The sequence below is a fragment of the Buteo buteo genome, chromosome 17 (genome assembly GCF_964188355.1).
Source record: "Buteo buteo chromosome 17, bButBut1.hap1.1, whole genome shotgun sequence".
Taxonomy (NCBI): Eukaryota; Metazoa; Chordata; class Aves; order Accipitriformes; family Accipitridae; genus Buteo; species Buteo buteo.
In genome coordinates, this window is record NC_134187.1 from 12,136,676 (window position 1) to 12,161,426 (window position 24,751).

General features: G+C 42.2%; 1 protein-coding gene across 1 annotated transcript; it reads left to right on the forward strand.

Annotated features, from left to right (window-relative positions):
- Positions 1 to 10,284: 10,284 nt before the first annotated feature.
- On the forward strand, positions 10,285 to 22,962 carry LOC142041191 (uncharacterized). The gene is made up of 21 exons (XM_075049847.1): positions 10,285 to 10,307; positions 10,560 to 10,612; positions 12,215 to 12,307; positions 13,718 to 13,845; positions 14,523 to 14,666; positions 15,318 to 15,401; positions 15,946 to 16,113; positions 16,182 to 16,278; positions 16,375 to 16,598; positions 17,349 to 17,502; positions 17,578 to 17,786; positions 17,874 to 17,991; positions 18,160 to 18,365; positions 18,822 to 18,939; positions 19,589 to 19,758; positions 20,517 to 20,590; positions 20,669 to 20,796; positions 21,617 to 21,806; positions 22,247 to 22,388; positions 22,650 to 22,746; positions 22,889 to 22,962. The coding sequence occupies exons 1-21, from the start codon at positions 10,285 to 10,287 to the stop codon at positions 22,960 to 22,962; spliced, it is 2,694 nt and encodes an 897-aa protein (XP_074905948.1).
- Positions 22,963 to 24,751: the final 1,789 nt, after the last annotated feature.

The following is a 24,751-nucleotide window of genomic DNA, read 5'->3' on the forward strand; positions in this document are numbered from 1 at the left end:
GATTAGAATCAGGTGCTCTAAGAACTGCTTCCTTCAGCAGCAAACTGCTATTTGTATGCCCAGTTTGAATGTGGAAACACTAGATGAACACAGTTGCAAGCAATGCATCTGATGAGACTGGCTTACCAAAGTAGAAACGGGTGGGCCAATTACAAATCAGCTATGGAGCAACCTGATTGCTTAATGGAAAGATGTACAAATCCCACAGTGAGCTTAGGTTTAATGGCACTGTAGCACCCCTTCATACAAATGCAATAAATAGTACAGAACTCAGTAAAATATTTATCTGGGTGAATTATGAGGGCTCTAACACAGTGTCAAAACATGAGCTTTTGGACCTCTATACATATATGAAACTTTTTTGGATGATCCCTATAACACTTGGATTTTTCTAGATATCTGAGTTAAAGTAGTTGCAGTAGAATCTGTTATTTTATTAATACCTTCTTGAACACCAGCCACTGCTCATTGCCTTGCAAGAGGAAAAAACAACGCTCATCGCCTTAAGGAGCTGAAGACATTCAAAGCACATAGTGCTTTCTCAAAAGAAAATCAACTTAACATCAGCATTGCTTCCCAGTCCTGTGCTATAAAGAGACTGCAAAGGAGTTTAAAGCAAACTGCTTTGCAAACATACAGGGTTCACTTGCTACACACAGGAGCTCTAAAAGCAGTCCTGGGACATCTACTGGACTAATATGCAATATTATCAGGCTGACAGACAGTTTTAAAAGCTGCATCATTACTCCTATACTGATGTCAGTGCTGCTCTTTAATTTAAAAATAACATTGAAAGGGATCCCTTCAACTTATGTAAAATTAAATCATATCACTAAGTCTAAGATTATTTTATTCTTAAACTGTAGGAATCTTGCCTCTATTATGTATAAAATCTAGAATAGCAAATTTATATGTTTTTTAGGGAATGGCAACTGTACCATAAAAAAGCCACACCACTACTCCCCAGCTCTTCCCCCTGTTTTTCTCCTGCTCTTAGAGTCAGGAGCCTCCTGATAGGCTTGCTCTTGCCGGGCAGTATCACAGGCTCAGGCTTACAAATGGACCTGCAAGTTCAGCACAGTACCATGAAAGTTTCATAAACAGGCAAGGATATGAAGCATCTAAACCACAATTTTCAGGACGCTTCTCTAGTAGTTACATACCATGTTCAAATGACATTTTACAGATGCCTTACTTGGCCATTCTGACTACAGCCATATCATCTAAGTTCAAGAGAGGAGTAAGTCACGCTCCTTACTATGCAAGGTTGCCAGATCCTGCCTGTCTCTGCAATAACTGGCAGAAGTAGTCAAAACATCCACTGTGCTGAAAACACATTGTTTGACAATCTGTTATCAGTAGCAGTACACCATCTCTAGACACGGTCCCTCCTCCATGCCCAAACAACCCAGCTCCTCTCCTTGCGTCCAGTTGTGCCAACACTGATTTAGAAGAACTGCAAAAATATGTGTTTTCTTCTAATGGTAGTGCAGTCAGTCAATTCAGTCCACAGCATAGCCCCATAAATAGTCAAAATGATGCTCCTATGGGAGCAGCATCTTGCAGCATGAGGACAGACAGGTCTACCAAATCCTGGGAACCAAGCAGGGAAGACGTTAAGGCAGTTTTGCCACTGGAGGCAATGCATAGTCAAACCATAGCTTATTCTGAAAGGACCCCAATAAGCTAATAAACAAATGTTCACCAAGGTGCAGTAAAAGCACTCCTGAACTCTTCAAGAACCTCTAATTTGATGTCCCTCTTACAGCCTAAATAATGAAATTACACCTAGAGACTGTTCAGAGCGAGATTATGGGTCATGCAACACCAGTCTTGTCCTAACAGGTCTTCACTGATTTCAAAAGTACAATTCCTAGTTTCCTGTGATAAGAGTAAGATCATAATCAAATATTCAATTGTTTGATAAATTGTGGGGGTTTTTTAAGAGCCAGTTTCTGCCGCTTCTTTTGAAATGGATAAAAAAAGAACTGTTGGCATTTTCATTTCATGTGCAATAAGTAAGGGTCAATTTTTTAATTTTGTTTATTAGACTCAAATTCTGAAATCTTAGTGAATATGTGTTTTCTGACAGCAAAGTGAAATTAAGAAGCAAAACTTAACATGTAAGTCAAGGTCAAATCCAAATGGGGTTCAGAGAGGGTATGTTGTTATGCCTGAATGGCTCATGGCTGTTCTGATTAGTTTTGGGTAAAGGTAACTTCCACACCCCTCATCCATCCTGGAATTTCAGCATCACCCTGATTCCTTTAACTGTAATTGTAATTACTATAGAGTAATTCCTTTCGGCAAGATGACATCAGTATCTATATTAAAATTTGCCATGACTTGCTGCCAAACTACTAAGTGTCCATGCAACTCTGAAATGATTGGTGTTGGCATACTGTCATCAGCTACCACAGTACCTTGTGGAAGCTGTGGTTCTGTTGCTGAACATCTCCTGTTCTTCTCCACGGTCTGGAGTCTCTTGCTATGCAACATCTTCCAGGACATGGGACAGACTGTTATCCATCGAGACACCAGAGTGCATTGCAGATGGGCAAGTCTGGCAGGGGAATTTGGTCTACTGTGGAGAGCAGCGAGATCATAGACTCATTTAGGTTGGAAAAGACCTTTGAGATCATCGAGTCCAACCGTAAAGACATTTAGTCTATAATATCCAAATGATACCACAGAACCTCAAGACATTTCAGCCCAACATCAAAGCAATCTGAAGCAAAGGCCCTAGATTCTTCCAGACTGAATTTCTTCTGAATTCTTCTTTCCAGACTGAAGTTCAGTTCTTCTGAACTTTCTCTTCTGCTAAGTATTTCATTATTTCTGCTCTTTATCTTTATTTGGGAGTAAAACAAATGTCAAACTTATTACCAGGACATAATGCTATTTTTTCTGACTGGAACTGATGAACGTTCAGTGACATTTATTGTGGAATCAATAGGAGTATATGAAACACAGAAAAGATGTGAGCAGTATCTCCTTAGGCCACAAACTTCTCTCTTTCCTGTAAAATACTTAATCTAGGGCCAATTTTCCCCATAGTTACCCAAAGGCAGTGTAAATCTAGATTGATTATATTTAAAATAATGCTGCTACAGTAGAACACAAATGATCTTCCATACTTATATGGCCTTTTTGGTACACATATTCTGCAGTGTATGAGCAGTTCATAAACTTTTTTTGTATCTTGCCTGTGAAACATTATTAACCCTGTCTTATGGGGGATGTAGATACTGATATCTAATGAGACTTCCAAGATGACGTAGAAAATCTGAAGCAGACTGCCCCAATCTCAGTATAATGTTCTAATTCAGTGCAATGATTCCTGTTTTGTCTCATTGCTCAAGGTGAAGAGGGGAAAACACGGAAGGGGAGTTTGGAAGAGCCAACATGGCTTTTCTTTAGCATAGTCATTTCCACAGACTGCTGTGGAGTCGAATTGGAGGTTAAGCCCATTTTGCCTCTCTGGCCTTATTCGTAGGGTAGTCTCCATATGCAAGAGACTGACTGGTTCCTTACACAAACCATTGCACAAGGTGGGAATATTATATATTTCATGGTCCTGCATAAAGGTCATTCATCATTTGGCTCTTTATGATTAGAATCTGTTTCCACAGAAGAAGGAAATCTGGCAAAAAGCCAGAGTTGTCCCTTAACCATCATGAAAAGTGCTGAGAGACCTTTAACTTAATGCTGGATGGCTGCCAGTTCTGGGGAGAGGAGACGTGTCATCCGAATTTGAACTTATCTTCTTCCCCACAGGCAATATGGAGCTCTATCAGCAGAGCAATGCGGATAAGCACTGATGCAATTGAATACACTTCCAAATTTCAAAATAAATCAATCAATTAAAAAAAAGATTTTCACTGTTTACAGTGTGCTGGGAACACAGACAACCTCATCCTCCAAACTTTGAAAGCCTAATCTAAAGCTTACTGAAATCAGAGAGGATCAGATTGTTGTTCATTCAGACTGCAACATTAAACATTAGAGACTTCAATAAATAAGCATAAAACTGTATTTAAGTAAATTACAGTTAGACTTACAAGTTAAATTTCATAAAGATACTCTGGGAAGATTACTCTTCTTTTGGTTCTATATTGCTTCATTTTGACTGCTAATAACACATGGAATTACTTGAACAGACAGAACAAATCTGTTTATCTGCTGGTGATTACACACTATTTTCACTTGCTATCTCTGTTGTTACAAAGTCTAATTAGTACTGGTGCATGGTCTTGCGCCGAAGTAAATTTCCTTCCTTTTTACAGCACCAAAGACTTACTTATTATAGAAGTAAATGATAAGACCTTACACAAATAGAGAAAAGATAGGATTCCAAATCAGTGAAGTAGTGAGCATAAATCCAGAGAAGTATTGGAAGTGACCAAAGAAAAGAAATCTCTCTGAAGAGAAGAATCCTGGCTTCTGAGCATTGGCCTGAGCGTTTCAGGTTCTTCAGCATCGCAGGAGGATTGAAACTGAAGATAAGCTAAAAATACAAAAGGATTATATCTGCGTGACCCATCTGCATGACAGGAGCTAGTTTATGTGTCCATTACTTTGAAGGATATGAATGTGCAATAGCATCTTCAAATATAGACAAAGAGAGAGAATGGGAGGGAAGAGTAAAATGTGTTTGTCTATACTTGAAATAGAACTAGATCACAGATTGTATTTTCAATTTAAGAACAAGTAATTCTTTCCTTGTTTATTATAGTTGTCAAGTAACCATATATAACTACGTATAGACAAAGACGGGGTTGTACGGGGGCAGCAATTATTAATGGACATCACTGAATGATAAATAAAGAGCTAGCTCAAAAATGGTATTCATTGCACACAGATGTCTGGACCATGGGCAGATGTCTTAAATTGTCTACACAAAGCGCTTTTGTGCTATCACAGTAATCTAAATTGCTTTGCGTTTGGTTCCAGACATTTCCACGAACTGCTCTCCACCACACATAAATTCCTATTCTCAATTCCTAACTGGAATTCAAAGGCCAAATTACTTCCTGGTGTAACTCACTTAATTTGGCTCAGTTTTATTGGTGCAGACAAACTTTGAGAACGGTATTCTCCATTATAGATGATCTCATACATAACTCCGTAGGTTATGGTCCTGGTTCAGGGGAGGGCATCCACTGCCCGTGAGCTACCACATCCAGGGAGATGACACTCAGAAAGCATGAGTGGGGAGAAGGTGAGGTGGAGGCAGGGCTTCACGCATGCTCTGTGTGCAAAACACGATGCGCTTCACGAGACAACATGATCGTGATCAACACTCTTGGGGGGAGGCTTGTTTCAAATGTCCTGCTCTACCCTATTCAGAGAAGAAAGGACTACCACAGCATGCCTTATAAAGCTTTAACTCAGGACATTTGTCCTTTTAAATGTGCTGGTCCCTGGTTCAATCTGTGAATTGTCAGCTGACAATCATCATACCTACTGCCCCTGAATATGGAGGAGCCCAGGGAAAACCACCCACAACTCCGAGAGGTAGTTTCCTGACTCTCTGGGGATCTTTGCTCTACTGTACTCCCGTAGCAGGACTGTGCCTAACTGAGAATCAAGTCAGTGATGATTTAGGAAATCATTTGTATCCCCAGGGGAGGCATATCTTGCAGCAGAGACAGCCCAGCATAAGCTGCTGAGTTTTAGTTAATGGCCTCGTTCTATCTAATGTGTCTGCTCTTGCAGATATCACTTACAGATGACCTGTGTGTTTTCTGTCTCCCCGTTTTTTTTTATTTGCATGGAAAATATTTGAATTAGGCTAGCACATAAACACACTGTCTAGGAAAAGATTCATGGGAGGAGGAGGAAACGGAGACAGTTAGAGTAGTTGATTGAATGTCTATTATTCTGCATTGCAACCCTGTGAAGGAAATGAGTAATACATTTCCTGGTGGACATTTTACAAGGGTCACATTATACGGGTGAGACTGCAAAATCTCTCTCGGTTTTATTATTCCTATTAGCATAGAATTATCTATTACCTAATCCTAGAGGAACTATGATTTGACTTTAATTTATCATGCATTTTTGCATGCAGCCAAAAGAGCTTTCAAGGTACGCTTAACAGATAGCCGTATTAGACGGTACGGACCTCCTTTTTTCCTTCCTCCAAGGGTCACGGCACTGCATGACCTGACCCTACTGCCCACTCACTGCTTGCTGCAGGAGAATTATCAGTTACCAGCTGAAAGGCTGGTAACGTTAAGGTATGCTGATCCCAGCACATGGTTCCACATACTTATTAGCCCTAAAAGTGTGCATAATACTACATCCTTTTTTCCTCTTCTTGCCCTGATACTGACTGAAAGGCCAGAAGGAATATTTTGTCTGTCATCTTGGCCGTAGAGTTTGAGTAAATCCTTTTTGATTTCAGTATTCTTTAGAAATTAAAATTGTGACAGACAAGACTTCTTCTTGATTTTTAGTTAAGTCAGCTGGTAATTTAGATTTGACTGAATATAAATAATCTCAGATGTATTTGCCTTATTGTACTGCCCAGAATCATAATTATGGTTCAAGACAACATGTGCTACATACTAAAATAAAAAAAAAATTAAAAAAACCCCACAGCAACCCAGAAACATCAAAGTGTCTAGGAATTAATCTACACTTGATTGGTAAAAAAAAGGAAAAAAAGGAAACAAACAGTGACTGAGTTTTAGTTAATGGCCTCGTTCTATCTAATGTGTCTGCTCTTGCAGATATCACTTACAGATGACCTGTGTGTTTTCTGTCTCCCTGTTTTTTTAAACTAGATGGGTAATGCTTTCAGTACCACCGTGGTAAGGCTGAGTTGTAGCAGGAATACTGCAATTCTCCTCCCATTCCAGTACACGGTTGCTAGTTATCATGATCCTGTTTAAACTGCAAGAAGTGAATAAGACACCTCCAGGATGCCACTTTGCCCCATAACCTCAGCCTGCATGTGAGTATTGGCAAGTTGAAGGACTAATGGAAACATGGCTGGAATCTGTTTGGGGTGGAAAAGCATGAGCAACCTTGACACTTACCATCTACTTGGTGTGATGGGCTTGCCTGCAGTGCAGATCTGCTTTAAATGTCAAGTGGAGTTGATGCGAGCTAGAGGAAATCTCAGGCAATTCCCTGCTGGTACCTAAAATCAAGTTCTGGAAAAGTGTAATAACCTTTTTGTAATATTGTAAAAACACGCTGCACAGTGAAATAAAGCCATAATTCAAACGGTCTCCACTCCAACAGTAATAAACAGGGATGTGCTATCCAATATTTAAGCCCTGACTGCCTTATCATGGTTTTATTTATTATTATAATCCATTATTTATATAGTACCCTTGGTGGATAGTGCTTCTCAGGAAAACTCCCTGTCAAGTTAAAAATTTGTCATGTAGGGAAATTCAGAAGGAGACAACAGCAAAACGAACCGGTTGGGGATAACACTTGTTTCTGGGCTAAAATCCGACACCGTGGAGCAGGGCAAACTTCGTGGTTTGCCTTCAGCTCGTTTCCTGAGGACGTGGGAGTGGTGCAGGAAGGTTACCCGTGACAAGCAGCACGAGTACATACTTCTGCGGAACCGCCCCGTGCGTTCAGCGGTGCGGGGTTCAGGCAGAGCCCGCAGGAGCAGCCGGGCTGGCAGAGCTCCGGCTCCCTCTCCAGGGCAGCCGCGTTCCCTGCACATAAACCCTCCGGCAATGCCGCTCCTGCAGCCCCGCAGCGGCGAAGGAGGGAGCGAACCCCCAACCTCACAGGCATAAGGCTAGGACAAAAGAATCCCCGCTGTAAAGTTAGGCGAGATAAGACATACAGAGAGAGAGGGACGCAGGCAACAAGACCGCTCGTTAGGAAGCACTGCCCAGCTTGCCTCTTGGCAAGGGTGTTTCAAACAGAAGAACGCCGTGCTGACACGTGCAAAGTGCATTTTCCTTAAATCCTGGTAAAGCTGCTAGAAAATACATACGCACACACAGAAAATGGGGAAACGAAAGCAATATTTTAGCCACGAGGGAGGGGAAATTATCATTGCTGCAGGGGAATCTCACTCCTCAGAGAGCTGAGGATGTATTTGCACAGAGTGACTGACAGCTGAACTGAACGATGACCAAGACAAGCAATACTGAAGTCCAGCACCCTTTCTTACATAAAACAGCATTGCAGCTATTATTGTTTATGCTATTGCTATAACTGTACACAGGCAGTGCTCAACACTTAGAGCAAATGTGAACGGATACCACAGCAACCCCTTCGCCCACCAAGTGACCTGGCCGCCTTCTGACCATCAGCAGCTCAGCTTGCAGCCCCAGGGACATCGCGCTCCCACGCATCACCCACGGTGACGACAGTGCGCCCATGCTGATGACAGTGGGAACCCGTCGCTGATCCAGACCCAGGGCCACAGGTATAACTTCTCTGCCTTTGGCACACAGCAAAGTCACGGTCCATTACTCCAATCTGTTTGTGGTCAGGTCCACTCTTCCACAGTTTTGGGGTTAAATTTCCCCAAATTTGGGTATCACTTCTGGTCGAAGTGTCCCACAGGTCACCCGGTGAGACAGTTCTTCATTCAGTTTGTGACACCCATCAGTCCCTAGCTAGGTTCCCTTTTACTGTTAGTTTTGACCACTTACCTTAAAGGTCAACAGTTCCTTCCCTTTTTTGTTACACCAATTGCCTTAAAACTGCATTTTACACATTTGCTTCCGGCAAACTTCAGCTGTCCAGGGAAGACTATGCAAAATCCTCCACTGAGGAGACAGGGTGTATTGAGTTTACATGGCAAGATTTTGGTAGCGGGGGAGCTACAGGGGTGGCTTCTGTAAGAAGCTGCCAGAAGCTTCCCCCATATCTGACAGAGCCAATGCCGGCCAGCTCCAAGATGGACCCGCTGCTGGCCAAGGCTGAGTCCATCAGCAACGGTGGCAGTGCCTCTGGGAGAACCGGTTTAAGAGGGGGGAAAAACCCACGCAACTGCAATTGCAGCTGGAGAGAGGAGTGAGAACACGTGAGAGCCCCAGCCCTGCAGACCCCCAGGTCAGTGCAGAAGGAGGGGGAGGAGGTGCTCCAGGCGCCGGAGCAGAGATTCCCCTGCAGCCCATGGTGAGGAAGACCATGGTGAGGCAGGCTGTCCCCCTGCAGCCCGGGGAGGTCCACGGGGGAGCAGATCTCCACCTGCAGCCCGGGGAGGACCCCACACCGGAGCAGGGGGATGCCCAAAGGAGGCTGTGACCCCCTGGGAAGCCCGTGCTGGAGCAGGGTCCTGGCAGGACCTGTGGATCTGTGGAGAGAGGAGCCCATGGAGCAGGTTTTCTGGCAGGACTTGTGACCCCGGAGGGGACCTGCGCTGGAGCAGGCTGTGCCTGAAGGACTGCAGCCCGTGGAAGGGACCCACGCTGGAGCAGTTCGTGAAGAACTGCAGCCCATGGGAAGCACCTACTTTGGAGAAGATCATGGAGGACTGTCTACCATGGGAGGGATCCCACACTGGAGCAGGGGATGAGTGAGGAGTCCTCCCCCTGAGGAGGAAGGAGCGGCAGAGAAAACGTGTGATGAACTAACCACAACCCCCATTCTCCGTACCCCTAGACCACTCAGGTGGAGGAGGTAGAGAAAATTGGGAATGAAGTTGAGCCAGGAAGAAGGGAGGGGTGGGAGGAAGGTATTTTTGAGATCTGGGTTTACTTCTTATTACACTACTCTGATTTTGTTCATAATAATTTAAATTAATTTTCCCAGAGTCAAGTCTATTTTGCCTGTGACAGTAATTGCCAAGTGGTCTCTCCCTGTCCTTATCTCGACCCAGGAGCCTTTTGTTATATTTTCTCTCCCCTGTCCAGTTGAGGGGGGGAGTGATAGAGCAGCTTTGACGGGCACCTGGTGCCCAGCCAGGGTCAGCCCACCACAGAGGGTGAAGAGAATTAACTCCAAAACAATGAAATGCCACATGATTTACCAGAACAGCACCAGTTATCCTGCTGTCCCCTGACAACCTAATAGTTAGGAGCTAGCAACCATCAAAATGGAGGGACCTAAGTAGGAGCAGATTTAATCAGTAAAGCAAATGAGCAGGTGATATGAATTATAGGTTCCTAGTTAGAAGGGTAAACAGCTGAAAATTAGTTTCATCAGTATAAAGGTGGAAGCCTTTCTACTTAACTCAAGACTCTGAGAAGTTGGAGAGGATTTGAGTTCTATGCAAAGCTGATGAAGGAGATTTTTATTTGTGTGCAACTATAAAGGAAAAAGAGCTACAGGCAGAGGCTGAGCAAATGCACAATGGAGCTGAGTCTGGTGCAGAGGTGAGACCTTCGTGGCTGCTAAACATAAATGGTCTTATGCAAGGCATTAATTATATTAACTTTTCTGTTTTAGCTTCCCTACCTTTCTAGCAGTGACTAACGAAATCCCATTTTGTAATTCTGAAGTCTGGACCTGTAGCTCTAAACTTAAGACTAGTTTAATATCCAGACTGGAACTTTCTGAGCACAGGAACTTGTTAGCAAGCTGTTGTCATAGCTGAAGGTGCTGCTAATCCTTGTTTTCTCTTACAGACTGTTACTAATAGGAATATTAATCTCTGAAATACGGACCCAAGAGAGACCAGGTAATACTGCTGTAAGCTGTTTTCACATAACAATTTCCAGGCTTTTTCATAGGTCATATCTGTATGTGTGTTTCAGAAGAGTCTGAAGCTCTTGTGGCAGCTGTACTTGCACATTTTTTCTGAGAAACTCCAAACATACAGGTGTCTAGTCATGGTGTAACTACTCATGGCCATTCTTTTGGTTTATGTACCATCATATTAAGCAAATGTTTCTATCTTTCCTCAGTCTGGTAATAAGCACTGATAAACTAATAGGGACTTTATTGTTGTTCTTGTTATCTTGAGCCTAGTTATTGCTATTGACCATACAATATGTAAGGTCTTTTAAATACTATAAAGATATCAGTGTTTTGCCTGAGAAGAAACAGTTTTCTTAACCAAAACTGCTGTCTGCTTTAACTTCTTCCTTACAAAACAGAACTGGTCCTGGAACAGCATATACAGAGAGCTGGTTCTAGGATTGTCTGCCCTACTTGCTGCAGGTGCTGTATAAATATTATAGCACTTAATATTAATAACTTAATATTGTTAGCACTTACCAAAGATCAAAGTAAAAAGATACTGGAGGAGGTTTTATCCAGCTTGGAGCAATTGTATAGCTTCTGCACTGAATCAAGCTGGTAGCTTGGAATATGGGCTGAATAAGGTCATGCTCACCAGCACCTGTCTGATGTTTCCTAGTATGACTATCTCTGACATGGGAGTTGCATGGAAGGGTATAGTGCTGAACTCTAGCAAAAAGGATCCTCTCAGCCCTTGAAATGCACAATTACTATAAAAAGCCTGGTTGGCATTAGCTCACTATGTCATAGAAACTTCTGTTTGAAATAACAAATCCCAGTTCATTAGAAATATGTCAAATGAAAAGTCTTCTCTGGTCTCTAGTCCTACATTTAGAGGAGTTTATACCTGCTTCCTGCCTTTCAGAGGTCTGGCAGCTGTAGCCTGGTTTATGCTGTGGTGATAGCTTGGGACCTGAGCTTCTCAAGCAATCTTTGCCCCTCTGTGGTCCTTTCCCAGCATGAGCCAACTGGCTCCTGGTACTGGTACTTGGGCAGGCGAACGGGGTAGGCTGATGGGTAGCTGGTGTGGCTGTTCCCCACCCAGATTTGACTTGTGGCTTCTCTTGTGAATAGGTGTGCATGGGTTTTTTTGGCTTTGCAGTTTGTTTGTGGGGTTTTGTTGGTTGGATTTTTTGGTTTAGGGGCTGCTTTTTTCCTCTCTTCAGAAGGGTGGGGGAAATGATATTTTCCTGTTCTGTTTTATTTCATTTAAGGTGTTCGGATTTGGGCAGCCAATTTAGTACTTTTTTGACCCTGTTCCAAAATCCTGTTTCCATGACTGGCTGTTGCAGGTAGCATTGCCAGTTGATCAGACACAGTTACTACTGGAATACTAATTTCAGGGCTGACTTTTCTTCTGGAAGTATTGCTGGTTTAAAAAAAAAAAAAAATCCAAAACCTCTAACACTTCCTGACCAGAGATGCTAGAATATGGCTGTCCCAACACTGACTTTCTACAGCAATCTGGGAAGTAACAGATTTGTGTTTGTATGTTACATTTAATCCCATACTTACTAGCCTTTTAATATGTTCAACATAGGACCCATGAGTTCGGAGTGCCTGGGGAACCTTTTGCATATAACACTGAGTGCGGAATACTTTAAGGACAAATACTTATCTTTTTCTGTTGTTGGTAAGTTGATATAGAAGAAATTGGAGAGGGAATTACACCTGGTGAAATGCTCAAACTTCTCTGAGGTCCTCCTATACTAGAATTCCCTGGATTATTCTATCATAGAATTTAGTAGGTTAGACCTCATTGTAAGTAAAGACAAATGCTACCTTTATTGCTATATAATCTATCCTGTAGACTTGTGTGATAACTTAGCCATGATTAGGCTTGATATTGCTATCTTTAGACTCAAATTGAAATGCATGTGGTATTTTCTAGGCATGTTGATGCTGGTGGATTTCCCTCCTGGTAAAAATGTTCCCCAGTAGCAGTACATAGTATTCTGAAAATTCACTAGTTGAAGCTAGGACTGCATTACTGATTTTGCATTAGCGGCTTTCCACCTTCTTTGCTTACAGCTAAGGGACCTGGTGGAGGAGTATAAATTCTTAATGTAGTCGAAGAAAAATTAGCTGGGCCCTCTGGCTATGAGCTTAGTAGTCAACAAGAGGTGCATTCAAGTGAGAAGCACCACAGAATGCCCTGGAAGGGCAGAGTGAGATAAATTTTGGGCTATAAACATCATCAGGTGTAAGATTATATGCATAAAATGTAAACTTGGCCTTGAACTAGCTCTTCATGCTAGTTTGCTGTCTAACTAGATATAGTCCATGACATCCATAACATAACATCTACCTTTCCAGAATGTCAAACTTGTGTAAAATAAGTTCTTTGTTCAGGTATCTTCATACACACACAAAGACAGACGCTCTGCAACTGGGATAGGCACAGCTTGAAAGTATAAAGCAATTTTCTTTTTTTGTTGGGTTTTTTTTTTTTTTGAGGAGGGGGGGTGGGGGGCGACAAAACACAAAACCAAAAAGCCCAAAAGCACAAAGATGGTTTTGTAGCCTAAAAAATCCAAGTTGAGCTTTAGTGTGCTTGTCATCCTGGTAAGACCCTTGAAGAGACTCTTTTGGCCAAGCAGGTATCAGACAGAATCATGGGCCTGTGCCAGCCACACATCAGACTCCTGAAGTTGCTAGGCTGTCATCTGTCAATCCTGACAACTTTGACACTTATGACCTAACTGACTGTTCTGTTCTTACTGGGGGTTTTACCCCTTTAGGATTTAATTTCTTTCCATGTTGGTGTTTTGTTTTTTGTGGTTTTTTTTTTTTATCTTCAGTCCTTGAGCTGCTAGTGTCCCTGTCCCAGCCTGTCTGTAATTTTACCTTTCTTACTTTCTGTAGACTTTGTTACAGCTCACTCTCGCCACTTTGCAATTCCCTTATGTCTGAGCCCAGGGCATGTAGCTGGGCCCTATTGGAGCAGGGTCAGCTGGGCCCTGGGGCAAGGGCAGGTTGCTCAGGGAGTTTGCACAGCAGGAGTTAATACTCATTAATACCGCTTTTCACTAATTGCCCATAGATCAATCTGGCATAGCCTGGGAGCTAGATGAGACCATGGCATCGCAGTGTGGCTATACAGTAACTTACAGCAATTGGAGTAAGATTGAGTTTCGTGCTTCTGCGCTAAGCTGCCATTCTCACTTAGAGGTAAGTCTATTATAGGCATTTTGGCTACAGTGCTGTTGCATATGACCTTTACATGAAAGATTACTAAGTTATTGATAGGTATTAATTGAGGTGCTGTAATGTCTTGAATACCTGTTAGTGGCAAATGATTTAATTTTCCTCAAATGTATCCAGAGGTCTGAGAATATTCCAAGGTATTGACATTTGGATGGCCTACGGATGAACACACGAAGAAGCATGTCACATGCCCTTGAAGGGCAACTCTTCCCTCTTGCATAAGAATAGGGAATTCTCTCTGGCAGCTGTGTTGCACTCTGCTCTAATATTTAGTGTCTGAGACATGTTAGGGTAAAAGCTCAAAAGCTTTGGCTGCTTGTGTTGCTTCCTCACTGCTACTATGTCATAAAACACAAGACCAGCTATATTTTAGGGAGCTTTTTTTTTGTCCAGTGCTGGGCCTATGCAAAAGGTTGAAGCTGCTCCCCAAAGTATTTATATTGCTACATAGCTATACATCTATATGCATATAGCCTATGTAGTTAATGAAGCAGAAAGCAATAATGCTTCAGTATGGAGTTGCTCGCCTGTGCAGAGGCTGGTGGGTGGGTTTTGTAATTTGCTTTTCGGTCACAAGGATAGGTGGTTCCTAACTAGAGAAAAATCAGTCTAACAAGCAAGTGTTCCCTGTGTCCATGCAGAAAGATGTGTTCGTAGTAACTATACAAATCAAAGCATCTCATACTCCTGATATGAAAAATGCTACAACTCATCTGAAAAGTGCAAGTTGCTATTATGGTCCATGGAGTCCAAGAGAGTTACTATGTGAAAGTAACTACATGGAGGTAAGTACTGGAAGTACTTATGGGAAGGTACTTAAGGTAAGGAGGCAAGTACTGGAAGATGCCCTCTTTGAAGCTGATTAGATGCTAGGAATGTGTATTGGAAAGAGAATCTGAATGCCCCGCCATGAACAGCTCACTAGTGAATGTACAGCATGCATCTTGAGTTTAGTGATACATTTGTATTATGCTTATATAGCCTATTTGTCAACATTAATAGCCAATAAAGTTGTGAAATGGTATTCAAAAGGTTAAGCTAATGGATTGAACTCACTGAACGTTGTCTCAACAAATCTTATTTGAGGTAACAGAAATGTATACTTTCTGAAGGAAGTTTCCCTACTGAATTTGCTGGGGAGAAACACGGAGGAGGGGGGAGGACTCCTCTTGGAAGAGGACATGGGAATCAAGAACAAATTACTGGCCTTAACTGGAAGTAGAAATTGGAAGATAGGCAGAAAATAAAAAGCTGAAATCAAGTGGACTATAGATAATGCACCATGCATGATGACATCTTATGCCATAATTTTTTACTTGGCGGGAGGAAACCTTCCTCTAGGAAATGCTAGTCTCCCTTGAAAAAGACTTGTAGGGTGTTGAAGACATGGAAGCAACTGCCATCAGCAAACCCCTTACAGGGCTTTTTTCCTTTAGGTTTCTGTCAGGAGGGAGGTTCCACAGACTGCAAAAGACTTCATTCAAGATGAACCTGAGGACTGGACTCTTGCCTTTCCAGAGGTAAAACTATAGGTTTTCTTCCTAGTAAAAGCTAGTGCTACTTCTGGCACAGCTATCCTTCTATTTTGTGTCCACACAGTACAAAATGTCCTTTCAAAAAGCACTTAAGTAAGAAAAGCAGAACTTCTGTACCAAGTGGGTTTAGTATAGAGATTTTATACATTAGAAATAGACAGCTGTAGACCATGTCTCCAAGAAAGAAATGGAAGCTGATTTCTCACATAGCCTAGAAATTAAGTCTTCCCAGTCAAGAGACTGTACAAAAAACCTGTATCTAAGACCCCAGGGCCTGGGAGTGAACTGTGGATCAGCATTTTTCTTGGACCCTGTATTTGCAATGCAGCAGTGCAATTAATCTCTGATGCTCTTAATAAGGAAAGCTCTGTGTATGTGTGAGGGGGGGAAGATGGAGGGGTATCCCACTAGCAATATTTAGAATAAGACAACAAAACTGCTGGGCAGTTCAATACAATAAATCATTTAATACAGTAAATTTGTTACTTTGAATAGTATGTTTAAAGTGTCGATGAATTTCTCCGGGTAGGCAAAAGCAGGAAAAGCCTCAATATGGCAAATAGTGTTTCATCAGCCAGAAGAAAAAAGGGCTCTGCTTGTGAGCGATGCTTGGAGTGCAGGCTATGGACTCAACACCACAGACACCAGGGTTCTGCTGCGAATACCATACACTGCTGAGCAAATTCAGCTGGTCGAGGTTGGTATGCTTGTTCCAGCCCAGCAAGCTGCCAGGCTGTGTAGGTCTAACCAGATCTCTTCCTACAGGATCAGGGAATTACCTTTTCTGCAGTGAGATCAAGTATGTTTTACAAACAGCGAGGGATGATCCTGATGGTGGATACTTCTGTGGCATGTCCTGTAGGTGAGAAATGCAGTACCTTACTCCAATGCTTAAATGTACGGGGGCTGACTTACGACTAGAATAATGAGCTGACAGCTTTCATATCTTGTCCCTAAGACGGTGTGGACTACACTAACAAAACAATCATCTGGACTGTTCCAAAATATATTCAGCCACTCTCTACTGGAGCAACTAGCTTTAAGGATGTGCTCGTTGAAGCTGGTGTGGATCTACACAAACTCTCTGCCAAAGAAATGGCTTCCAGGAAATATGTGTTATCAAATGACTTAAATGCAATTACAATGAAGATACCAATAGGTGCGGAAGGTGGCTATTACAAGGTTAGTGACTTAAGTAAGGTACTAGGCAACAGACTTTCTGTTCTTTTTTTTTTTCTTTCTGGGGAGGAATAATTCTTCATCCTGTTCTTTTCAAATAAAGGATGGGGGTGAGGGGGAAGAAAAGGTATATTAAAAATTCCAAAAGCCCTGACCAAAGGTAGCTCTTGTAAGCACCACTTTAAAGAATTCCTTTTCTTAGAAGCACAGATGGACAGGATCCTACACAGAACTATTGATTTGTTTCCTTCCTCAGGTTAACACAGAGCTTTTGCCTTTTAGTCTGATGTCATACTCCTTGGAGACAGTCCGAACTGGACTGTAAAGCATGCATGGGTTCTGGTGTATTTTACACAGATCACTTAAGAGAATGGGTACAACCCATTTGTCCACCAGACCATATGATATTGGAATGGGCTGAGACTATACATCTAAATGTGGTTGCCTGGAGACAACTGAATCCCGGGCAAATGTAACAACTGAACTTCAAAGGAAGATGCAGGAGAAGCCTTTTCAGTGGTGAAATAGTCCTCTGCTGCTTTGAAACTTGGGAGTGGGGGACAATTTTCCAAAGGAAGTACTCCGAGGTAATCTAAACTCATAGGGATACAGCAAGTGCCACTTAAGAGTCATGATTCCTGAGCTGAGAAGGACAATTGTTCAGACCTGTAGCTCTAGCTGACCTTGAGATGTTACAGTACAACTTTAATGTACAATCATGTTATACTAAAGGGTGTTGATTTGAAATTCTAGACTTCTGTGAGCAGTGGGCAGCATGGGGCAAAATACACCATCAACCTGTTCTTGGAACATCAGTGGGAAGATAACAAATGGGGACTAACCAAACATACTATCATCAAGGAAATAGAAACACCATTTGAACAAGTAGAACTTGCTATAACCAACAGTAAGTAGCCTAATGTTGAATTTACTGAAGGTTTTGGTACTGTTAAGAGCTCAGTGTTACTGTGTTCTTTTTCAGACTCAAATCTGAGTGCAAGGGTAATGAATGTGACAGTGGGAACGTTCCTCCCAGATGTGCAGCTTGTGAACTTAACCATTGAGGGGGCAGCTGTTGGTGTACCCGAAGCTGTTCAGCATGGATATCTAACATATGAGATCAGATATCCTAATGGAAGTAAAGCCTACATAATACAAGCCCCACTTGATGCACCAAGCATTAAGAAAGAGGTGTGTACTAAGAAACTGCAGCATATCGTGGTATAGAAATGATGATATCGCTTGGTGATTTTTCACTTCTAAATATGATTTTCCTAGTACGCGAGAGCTGACATGAGAGCATACACCCTGAATGTCACGCTTGCCTTCATAACCCACCCAACAAGTGAGACCTTCACTGTCCCAGTCATAATAGTGTTTGCTGTTAAAGATGCAGGTAAACTGGTGGAACTTGGGTAGTACTGTACCAACCTGGCTGTGACTAAACTAGTTGTGAACTCAGCTGTTAACTGGGCTAATTTCAGCCAGGGATACTGTCAGTCCTAAACAGCCCTACTAAACTGATGGTAGCTAGCATGCTGGCTGACTCTTGACTGTATTACAGTACTGCCCAGTGCGAGAGGATTTTGTGATGGGAGGAACTTTCATCTCATTATCATTCATGGGAATGTGGACCAAAACTGGCTACCCTTCATCTCAGACTGGCACATGACCCCAGAAGCTGTGCAGAAGTACAACTACAGCCTGAGGGACAATGGCACTCACTTGGCAATCTCTGTCCCTTTCCTTTCTTCCCATGTGAACTATGAGGTAAGGATGCTAGCATGTAGTAATTAAAAGGCATGCTCTAGCTGTGAGATACAAACATGATACACTAGGTCCTTGAAGGTGAAATAAAATTTACCTGTGAGATAGGCTTTGAAGGATTAATGGAGGACTATTTTTCTACCCTCAGAAGAACACTTTAATTTCCCTTGGTTAATTTTGGCAGAAGTAGGCAAGAAAAAAAAGCGTTCTGCAAGCACTTTAAGGCTGAGCTATCTTTAACAGCAACTGTACGTCCAATGGTATTTGTAGTGCACTCTATTGCAAAACTGAAAATGTTCACTGCGTGATCTTCTAGATAAAAAAAAATCTCCTGTGGATTTGACTTTGATCAATTACCATTACCTTTGGCTTGTGATAACCCATCCTCTTGGTTTTTGAATACTGTAGTTGAATGGTGTGTTTTTATTGTCTTGTTTAACCTGTGATTGTCATCTCTAGGATTTTCAGACCTCTGGAATAAAGGCTTCACTTCACTTGACCTTGAAGGATGGCATTACCTTGGCTAATAGGAGGGACTTCTCAATTTCCTGCAGATTTTCACCTTCAGAGCTAATACGTAATAACATGTTAAGGATTAGTTGTTAATGGTCTTTGAGTTGCATAACTAAATCACACAAGCCCATGCAGTCTGAAATGTTTCTAGAGTTTATATTTGTGTGATGCTCTATTTGCCTGTCAGATTTCCTACAAAGTAATATGCTACAAGGCAAGTCAAATTACAGATTGGAGTGACTATCCTGTCTAGTACAGGAGAGGGAGAAGCAGGTGAGAAACTCTACTACCCCTCACACCTCCAAAATCATGAAGCTTTTTTAATGGGCTTTTGTGGTTGGTTTGCGAGTTGAACGAGGCTTTTCTTGGTGGGGTGAGGGGAGGATCAGCATATAAGTTAGTCATTTTAAAGCTATTCATCAGTATTGAATGTACTGAATATCTTGGCTAGAAAAATCCTTTTGAGAGAGTGTGAGAGTTCCTAGGAGGAGAAGGGTAAGTGAAATCATCAGGTTTTCCACGTAGTGTATAGTCTAGTGGCAGTTAGCTTGAAGAAAATCAGGTGTTAGTACTGGAGAGTCTTGCTCAAAACTTAATCTTTGTGAGGTGCCAAAAAACTTGCTAGCAAATCTATCAGAACCTCTTTGTTGTGCTAGGCTACAAAATAAAGGAGTCTGAGTCCTGATTTGTATGAAAATGTATTTTTCTTTCAGAGTGCCTGCCCAATGGCACTGTGGTTATTACTGCAGTAAAATTGGTAGGAGTTGCAGATCTGGACACCAGCCTGCTTGTCTTGAGGGACAGACGGTGCAAACCCAGTCTAGTGACAGAGAAGACTGCAACCTTTAAGTTCAATGTGAACACTTGTGGAACAAGTAGAAAGGTAAGGGCTTAGTCATGTGAAGCTTACTCTGTATTGGGGTAGGGTTATTACTAGAACTGGCAGAGGTTCAGAGCTAGGCAGAAGCTGCAAAAAGGTCACAGCTGACTTTTTGCCAAGTGGTAAATCTATACTCTTTTCCTGAGGATACTAAATTCAGCTGGGCAGAAGTTCTTATTTGGTAAAAACGGTTTTCAAGGTCAGAGGTGCTTTCTGAAACTAGCTTTCAGTTTGACACCTGAATTGTTTAGTAATGGACTTGAATATGAGTTTGCTGTTGAGACATGCTCTTATGCCTTGCAGAAGCTGGTTAGATGTTGCTAATGACCAAGACCAGAGTGGGTCCTGTTCCTGCCACCTATGTACTGCATAAATAGAAAAAAAAACAAAATAACAAAGGATCAAATCATGCTTAAATTCAGGTCACCACAAATGCAGCTTGCTTCTGCAGGTGTTGCATCTTATGCTATACACTGATTCTGTCAACAGAAACAACTTATCTCTTTTTCTCAGGCCCTTTGTTTCTGGGGGTTTATGTCATATTCAAGGTATTGTTAGCTAATAAACTGTTTCTTCTTGACTGTGGCATAGCTGTCAGCTTTAGTTCAGTAGGCACAGGGCTGTTGGCTGGTAATTTCTAGGCCATTCCTAAGTGTACTCTGCTCAGTGCAATGTGCCAGTCAAAGGGATGTGGATATTGTGGCAAAACCAAAGTAAACTCTCATGTAACTGTCCTGTTTGTAATGATGTGTATCTTCCAGTTCAATAGCACAACTATGGCATACGAAAATGATGTACTCTATTTCAGACCTGGCAATGAGACACCAGTATACCAGTAAGTGTCATTCCATAGAAGAAGTCTGTCCAAGGTATTTTGGTTTCTAAAAATCTAATACTAAACCTCTTCCCTCAGACTGAAATTTGTATGCTGGTATGCAATCAAGCAGACAGTTGATGTCCAATATGAATCTAAGAAGAACCCACCACCCAGTATTAAGCCAGGGTTTGGCTCTCTTGCTCTTTCGTTGAAGCTTTTCAAAGGTAACTTTTACGATTAGACTCCATAGAATCACTGAACAGTTGAGGTTGGAAGGGACCTCTGAAGGTCATCTTGTCCATCGACTCTGCTCAAGGAGGACCACCCAGAACAGCTTGCCCAGGACTGTGTCTAGATGACTTTTTAATATCTCCAAGGATGAAGTGGAAACCTCTTTAAGGTCTTTAAGATCTCTAACAGAGGTTTTCCATTCCAGAATGCAACATAAACGGTCAAGTATCTGTAGTGGATCAGGCAGCATCACTGACACGTGTGATTTTCCTGCTTGGTCCGGGCATGCTAAAAGTTTTGTGTAGTGGATGTGATGTCAGCTTCTCTCTCCTATCAACTCTAAGTGTTGCTAAGCAGAATTAGCAGGGATTGAAATAATCCTAACTTGTGTCAGAGAAGGAAGCCACATGCAATACTGCTGCAAAATGTTAACTACACTAGCAGAAAGGGCTAACTGAAGCCTGAACCAAACCCTCACACTGACTGGAATGGCCCTGACTTTTTTTTTTACTCTACTCCACCAATGCCTTTACAGAGGCAGTTTTGAATGAGCATCTTACTCTAATGGGTTTTTGCAGAAGGATTGTCTTGCTTCTGCATCCTCAGAGCCAAGGAATACAGTTCAGATCTTTGCTTTCATTGCCAGTTCTCACTTTTCTGCTATTGTATCGCCATTTGTTGACATTCTTACATTCTTCCAGATTTTAGTATTACTGTGCCACAGCAAATGGTGGTGGAATGAAGAGCGAAGCAGAAAGCTTGGGAATACCTACTCCGTAAAAAGGAAACTCTAACATTAATACTCTCTTCTAGAGAAATCCTATTCAGAGCCCTACCAGGAATTGGAATATCCTGTAGTAAAATATCTGAGGGAGGCACTGTATTTTGAAGTTGAACTGCTCCAGCCTAAAGATGTGAGACTGGAACTAAACCTGGATGACTGTTGGGCTACGAACTCCCAAAGCCGGGATAGCATTCCACAGTGGCCCATCCTTATAAATGGGTAAGGAGGGCTTCCCTGTTGTACTCGGGAACTGTTCAGCACAAAGCCCCTTACCTTAGGTGGGAGGAAAGGGGAAGAGGATACGAGTCAGCTTGGATGTGTTGTTTTGTCCTGATGGGCAATTGCTGCTAGGCTGTGGAGTGCCTGCTGGTGTCAGCACAGTGGCTTTGCCTTCTGGTGGCAGCTCGTCAGGGGTGGCCAGAAGGTACTTCTAGCTAACAGCTTCCAGCTGGAAAGAAAGAACAAGAAGCAACCCTGATTGTAGCCAAAGGCAAGGATCATGAATGGGGGAGGCTCTACCCATATTGCTATGGCCTGAGGAAAATGCAGAGGGAAGCTCCTCTGATTTTTATCTCCTTGCTTTGCTTAAAGATCTGGTTGAAGTGATGAAGGTTTAGATTAAACACATTTTCTTTCACTTTTTTTTCTTCCACAAAAAGGTGTGAAAACAGCAAAGACTCCTACAGAACCATCTTCCACGAAGTTGGTTATAGCCTCAGAGCAAAATTTCCTCAGCACCTAAAGAGATTTGAAGTGAAGATGTTCACCTTTGTACAAGACACAACTCTGTTACAAGAGCAGGTGAGATGTCTCTGTGCTGTCGGCAGTCCCAATATATGAGCCTGGAGCAGTGTGTGCAGCAAATGCTGTGTAAGGTCTCAGCTGGCCAGGTGCTCCCTGGGGCTATTGGCCACCTCCTTGAAGTCATAACACTATAACAGTAGTAAATAAAGACTAGCCACTTAGCAGTTTTCAGTTCATTTCCTTTGGGGTCAGTACACATATCAGATCTTTGCCATATAAGACTCCCCTACATGTAATATTTATATTTTTGTCTTGTAGCTGTATTTCCACTGCAGTGTGGTGATCTGCAGCACTATGCAAGAGCCTTCAGGCTTTCTTTGTCCAAGGAGATGCAATCCAGGGAAACACAGACTTGGTAAGAAAACAGGCACTTCTCAAGTCACTCCTGAATCTTTGCTCAGCAGTATGGCACATGCTGTCACAATCTGTGTCAGATAACAGACTCCTAGTCCTAGTGTGTGCTGTACAGAAAGCTAAAAGCTGAAATGTCTCACTAGACCGCAGTTCAGAACCACGTCCGCATGGGCAAGTGTCATCTGGAGCAGTGCTTCTTAGGAAGGAAAACAACTAGCAGAGGTTGGTGTCAATCTTAAATTACACTACTGAAATACCAAATATACTGCTGTTGCAACATAACAGACTTCTGTATGCCTCTCTTCCCCCTGTAGGTGAATACACTGACTTTCGACAGAGACTAAACAAGAACTACTTAGTTTTATGAAGTTGCAGTTAGGTGGCCTAAGTAAGCACATCCTGCTCAGACTTAACAAGTAAAGACATCGTGAAAGTATCTACTAGGAAAATATATTGATGGTGCCTACTGAGAAGAGGGTCAGCTAACCAGCATGAATGTATCTTTGTCTTTAAATTAGTGTGTTGCTCTCTTGTGTTCCTCTACAATGTCGAACTCTTAGTCTTTTGTGTGACTCGCATCTGACCTAGTCTGCTCGGCTAATGTGTCCAAAACTTGTGTCTAGTCACTTCACAGTCGGAAGCATCTGTTCTGGGATAGGGGGAGGAAGGTGGCAACAGGTGTGAAGTCAATTGTAAATCACTTTGAGCTTTTTTAAAGCTTCAGTATGAACAAAGGATTGCAGGGAGCTTAATGTCAGTAAGAGAAAGTGTTTTTTCAAAGCAAGTTGGGGATGAACATACTTGATCCTGTAGTGGCTATTGACAGAAAAGCTGTAAACTGTGCATCTCGCAGGAGTGTTGTGGTTCTGCAATGTCAAGTTACCTTCCCTAGGTGGGGGGAAATTGCTCACAGGTTAGCTGAGTAAACTGTCAGCCTAAATGAAAAAAAGCTTTTAGTGAAGACTTGTACTAGGAGTAATGATAATATATGGACTCTATCCGTGAAGTGTTAAGGATTCTTCCTTACTAGAGAACATGATGCTTAGGAGCTCTTGCCAGATTATCCTGTCTTTTTTTTTTTTTTAATAGGAGGAAAAATTCTTGATTTTCTTCTTGGCATCTCAACAGTGATGTGAAAATAGTTCAGATTCAATGTTGTATTTTCCTCTTCCAGGGAAAGCTATTGCTTAGCATGAATCATTATCCCTTAGGGCTAAAGATACAATAACAGGTGTCTGCTTTTTTTAACTTGATACTAAATAGGATTATACTACAGGGAATTTCTGTGAAGGCTAACGAGCAAGAAACTATTTTGTGGATCTATTTGCACTTTGCCAAAAAGCATGGTGTCTAAAAGGCTGTAGCTCTGTTGCTACAATACCTGTACAGAGATCCCACTAAAGAGTTTGTGCTGTAATTACAAGCTCGCGTTTGTAAGTCTTGTCTGTCTTCCAGTTGCCTGTTAAGCATATCTGTAGTAGATGTGTTTTTACTGACTTTTCTGGAAAAAATCTGTGTGGGGTTCATGATGACGGACATGTCAAGTCCCTAGCTGTGCATCAAGAGTGTTTTCCAACAGGGGAGGCTACTGTGCTAAAGAAGTCTTATTCTGTTGTGGTATGTGAAGACTAAAGCCACGGAGCTGTGACACTGAGGAATGAGATGTAAATACATTAGCATGGGAATAGAAGGAAAAGGCAGAACACGTCAAGTCTGCTGTCAGGCTTATAAGTCAGTTAACTTTGTGTTAAGTGCTTTCCCCTACATTAACCCAGTGGGTAAAGTATAGCTATTCCTCAGTCTGTGGTAACAAGCTACGGAGAAATCACAGGACCGACATATAATATGCTGCCAGAGTTTGGCACCTAACAGAACATGAGTATGGGCACTTAAAGTGGTATGGTGACTTCTCTGTATGTCTTACATCATGCTGACTGTCTCCCAAGAAATGACTGTTATGCAGTGTGTTCTCCAGATAGATGAGTGGCAATCTTCATCTGCCATGA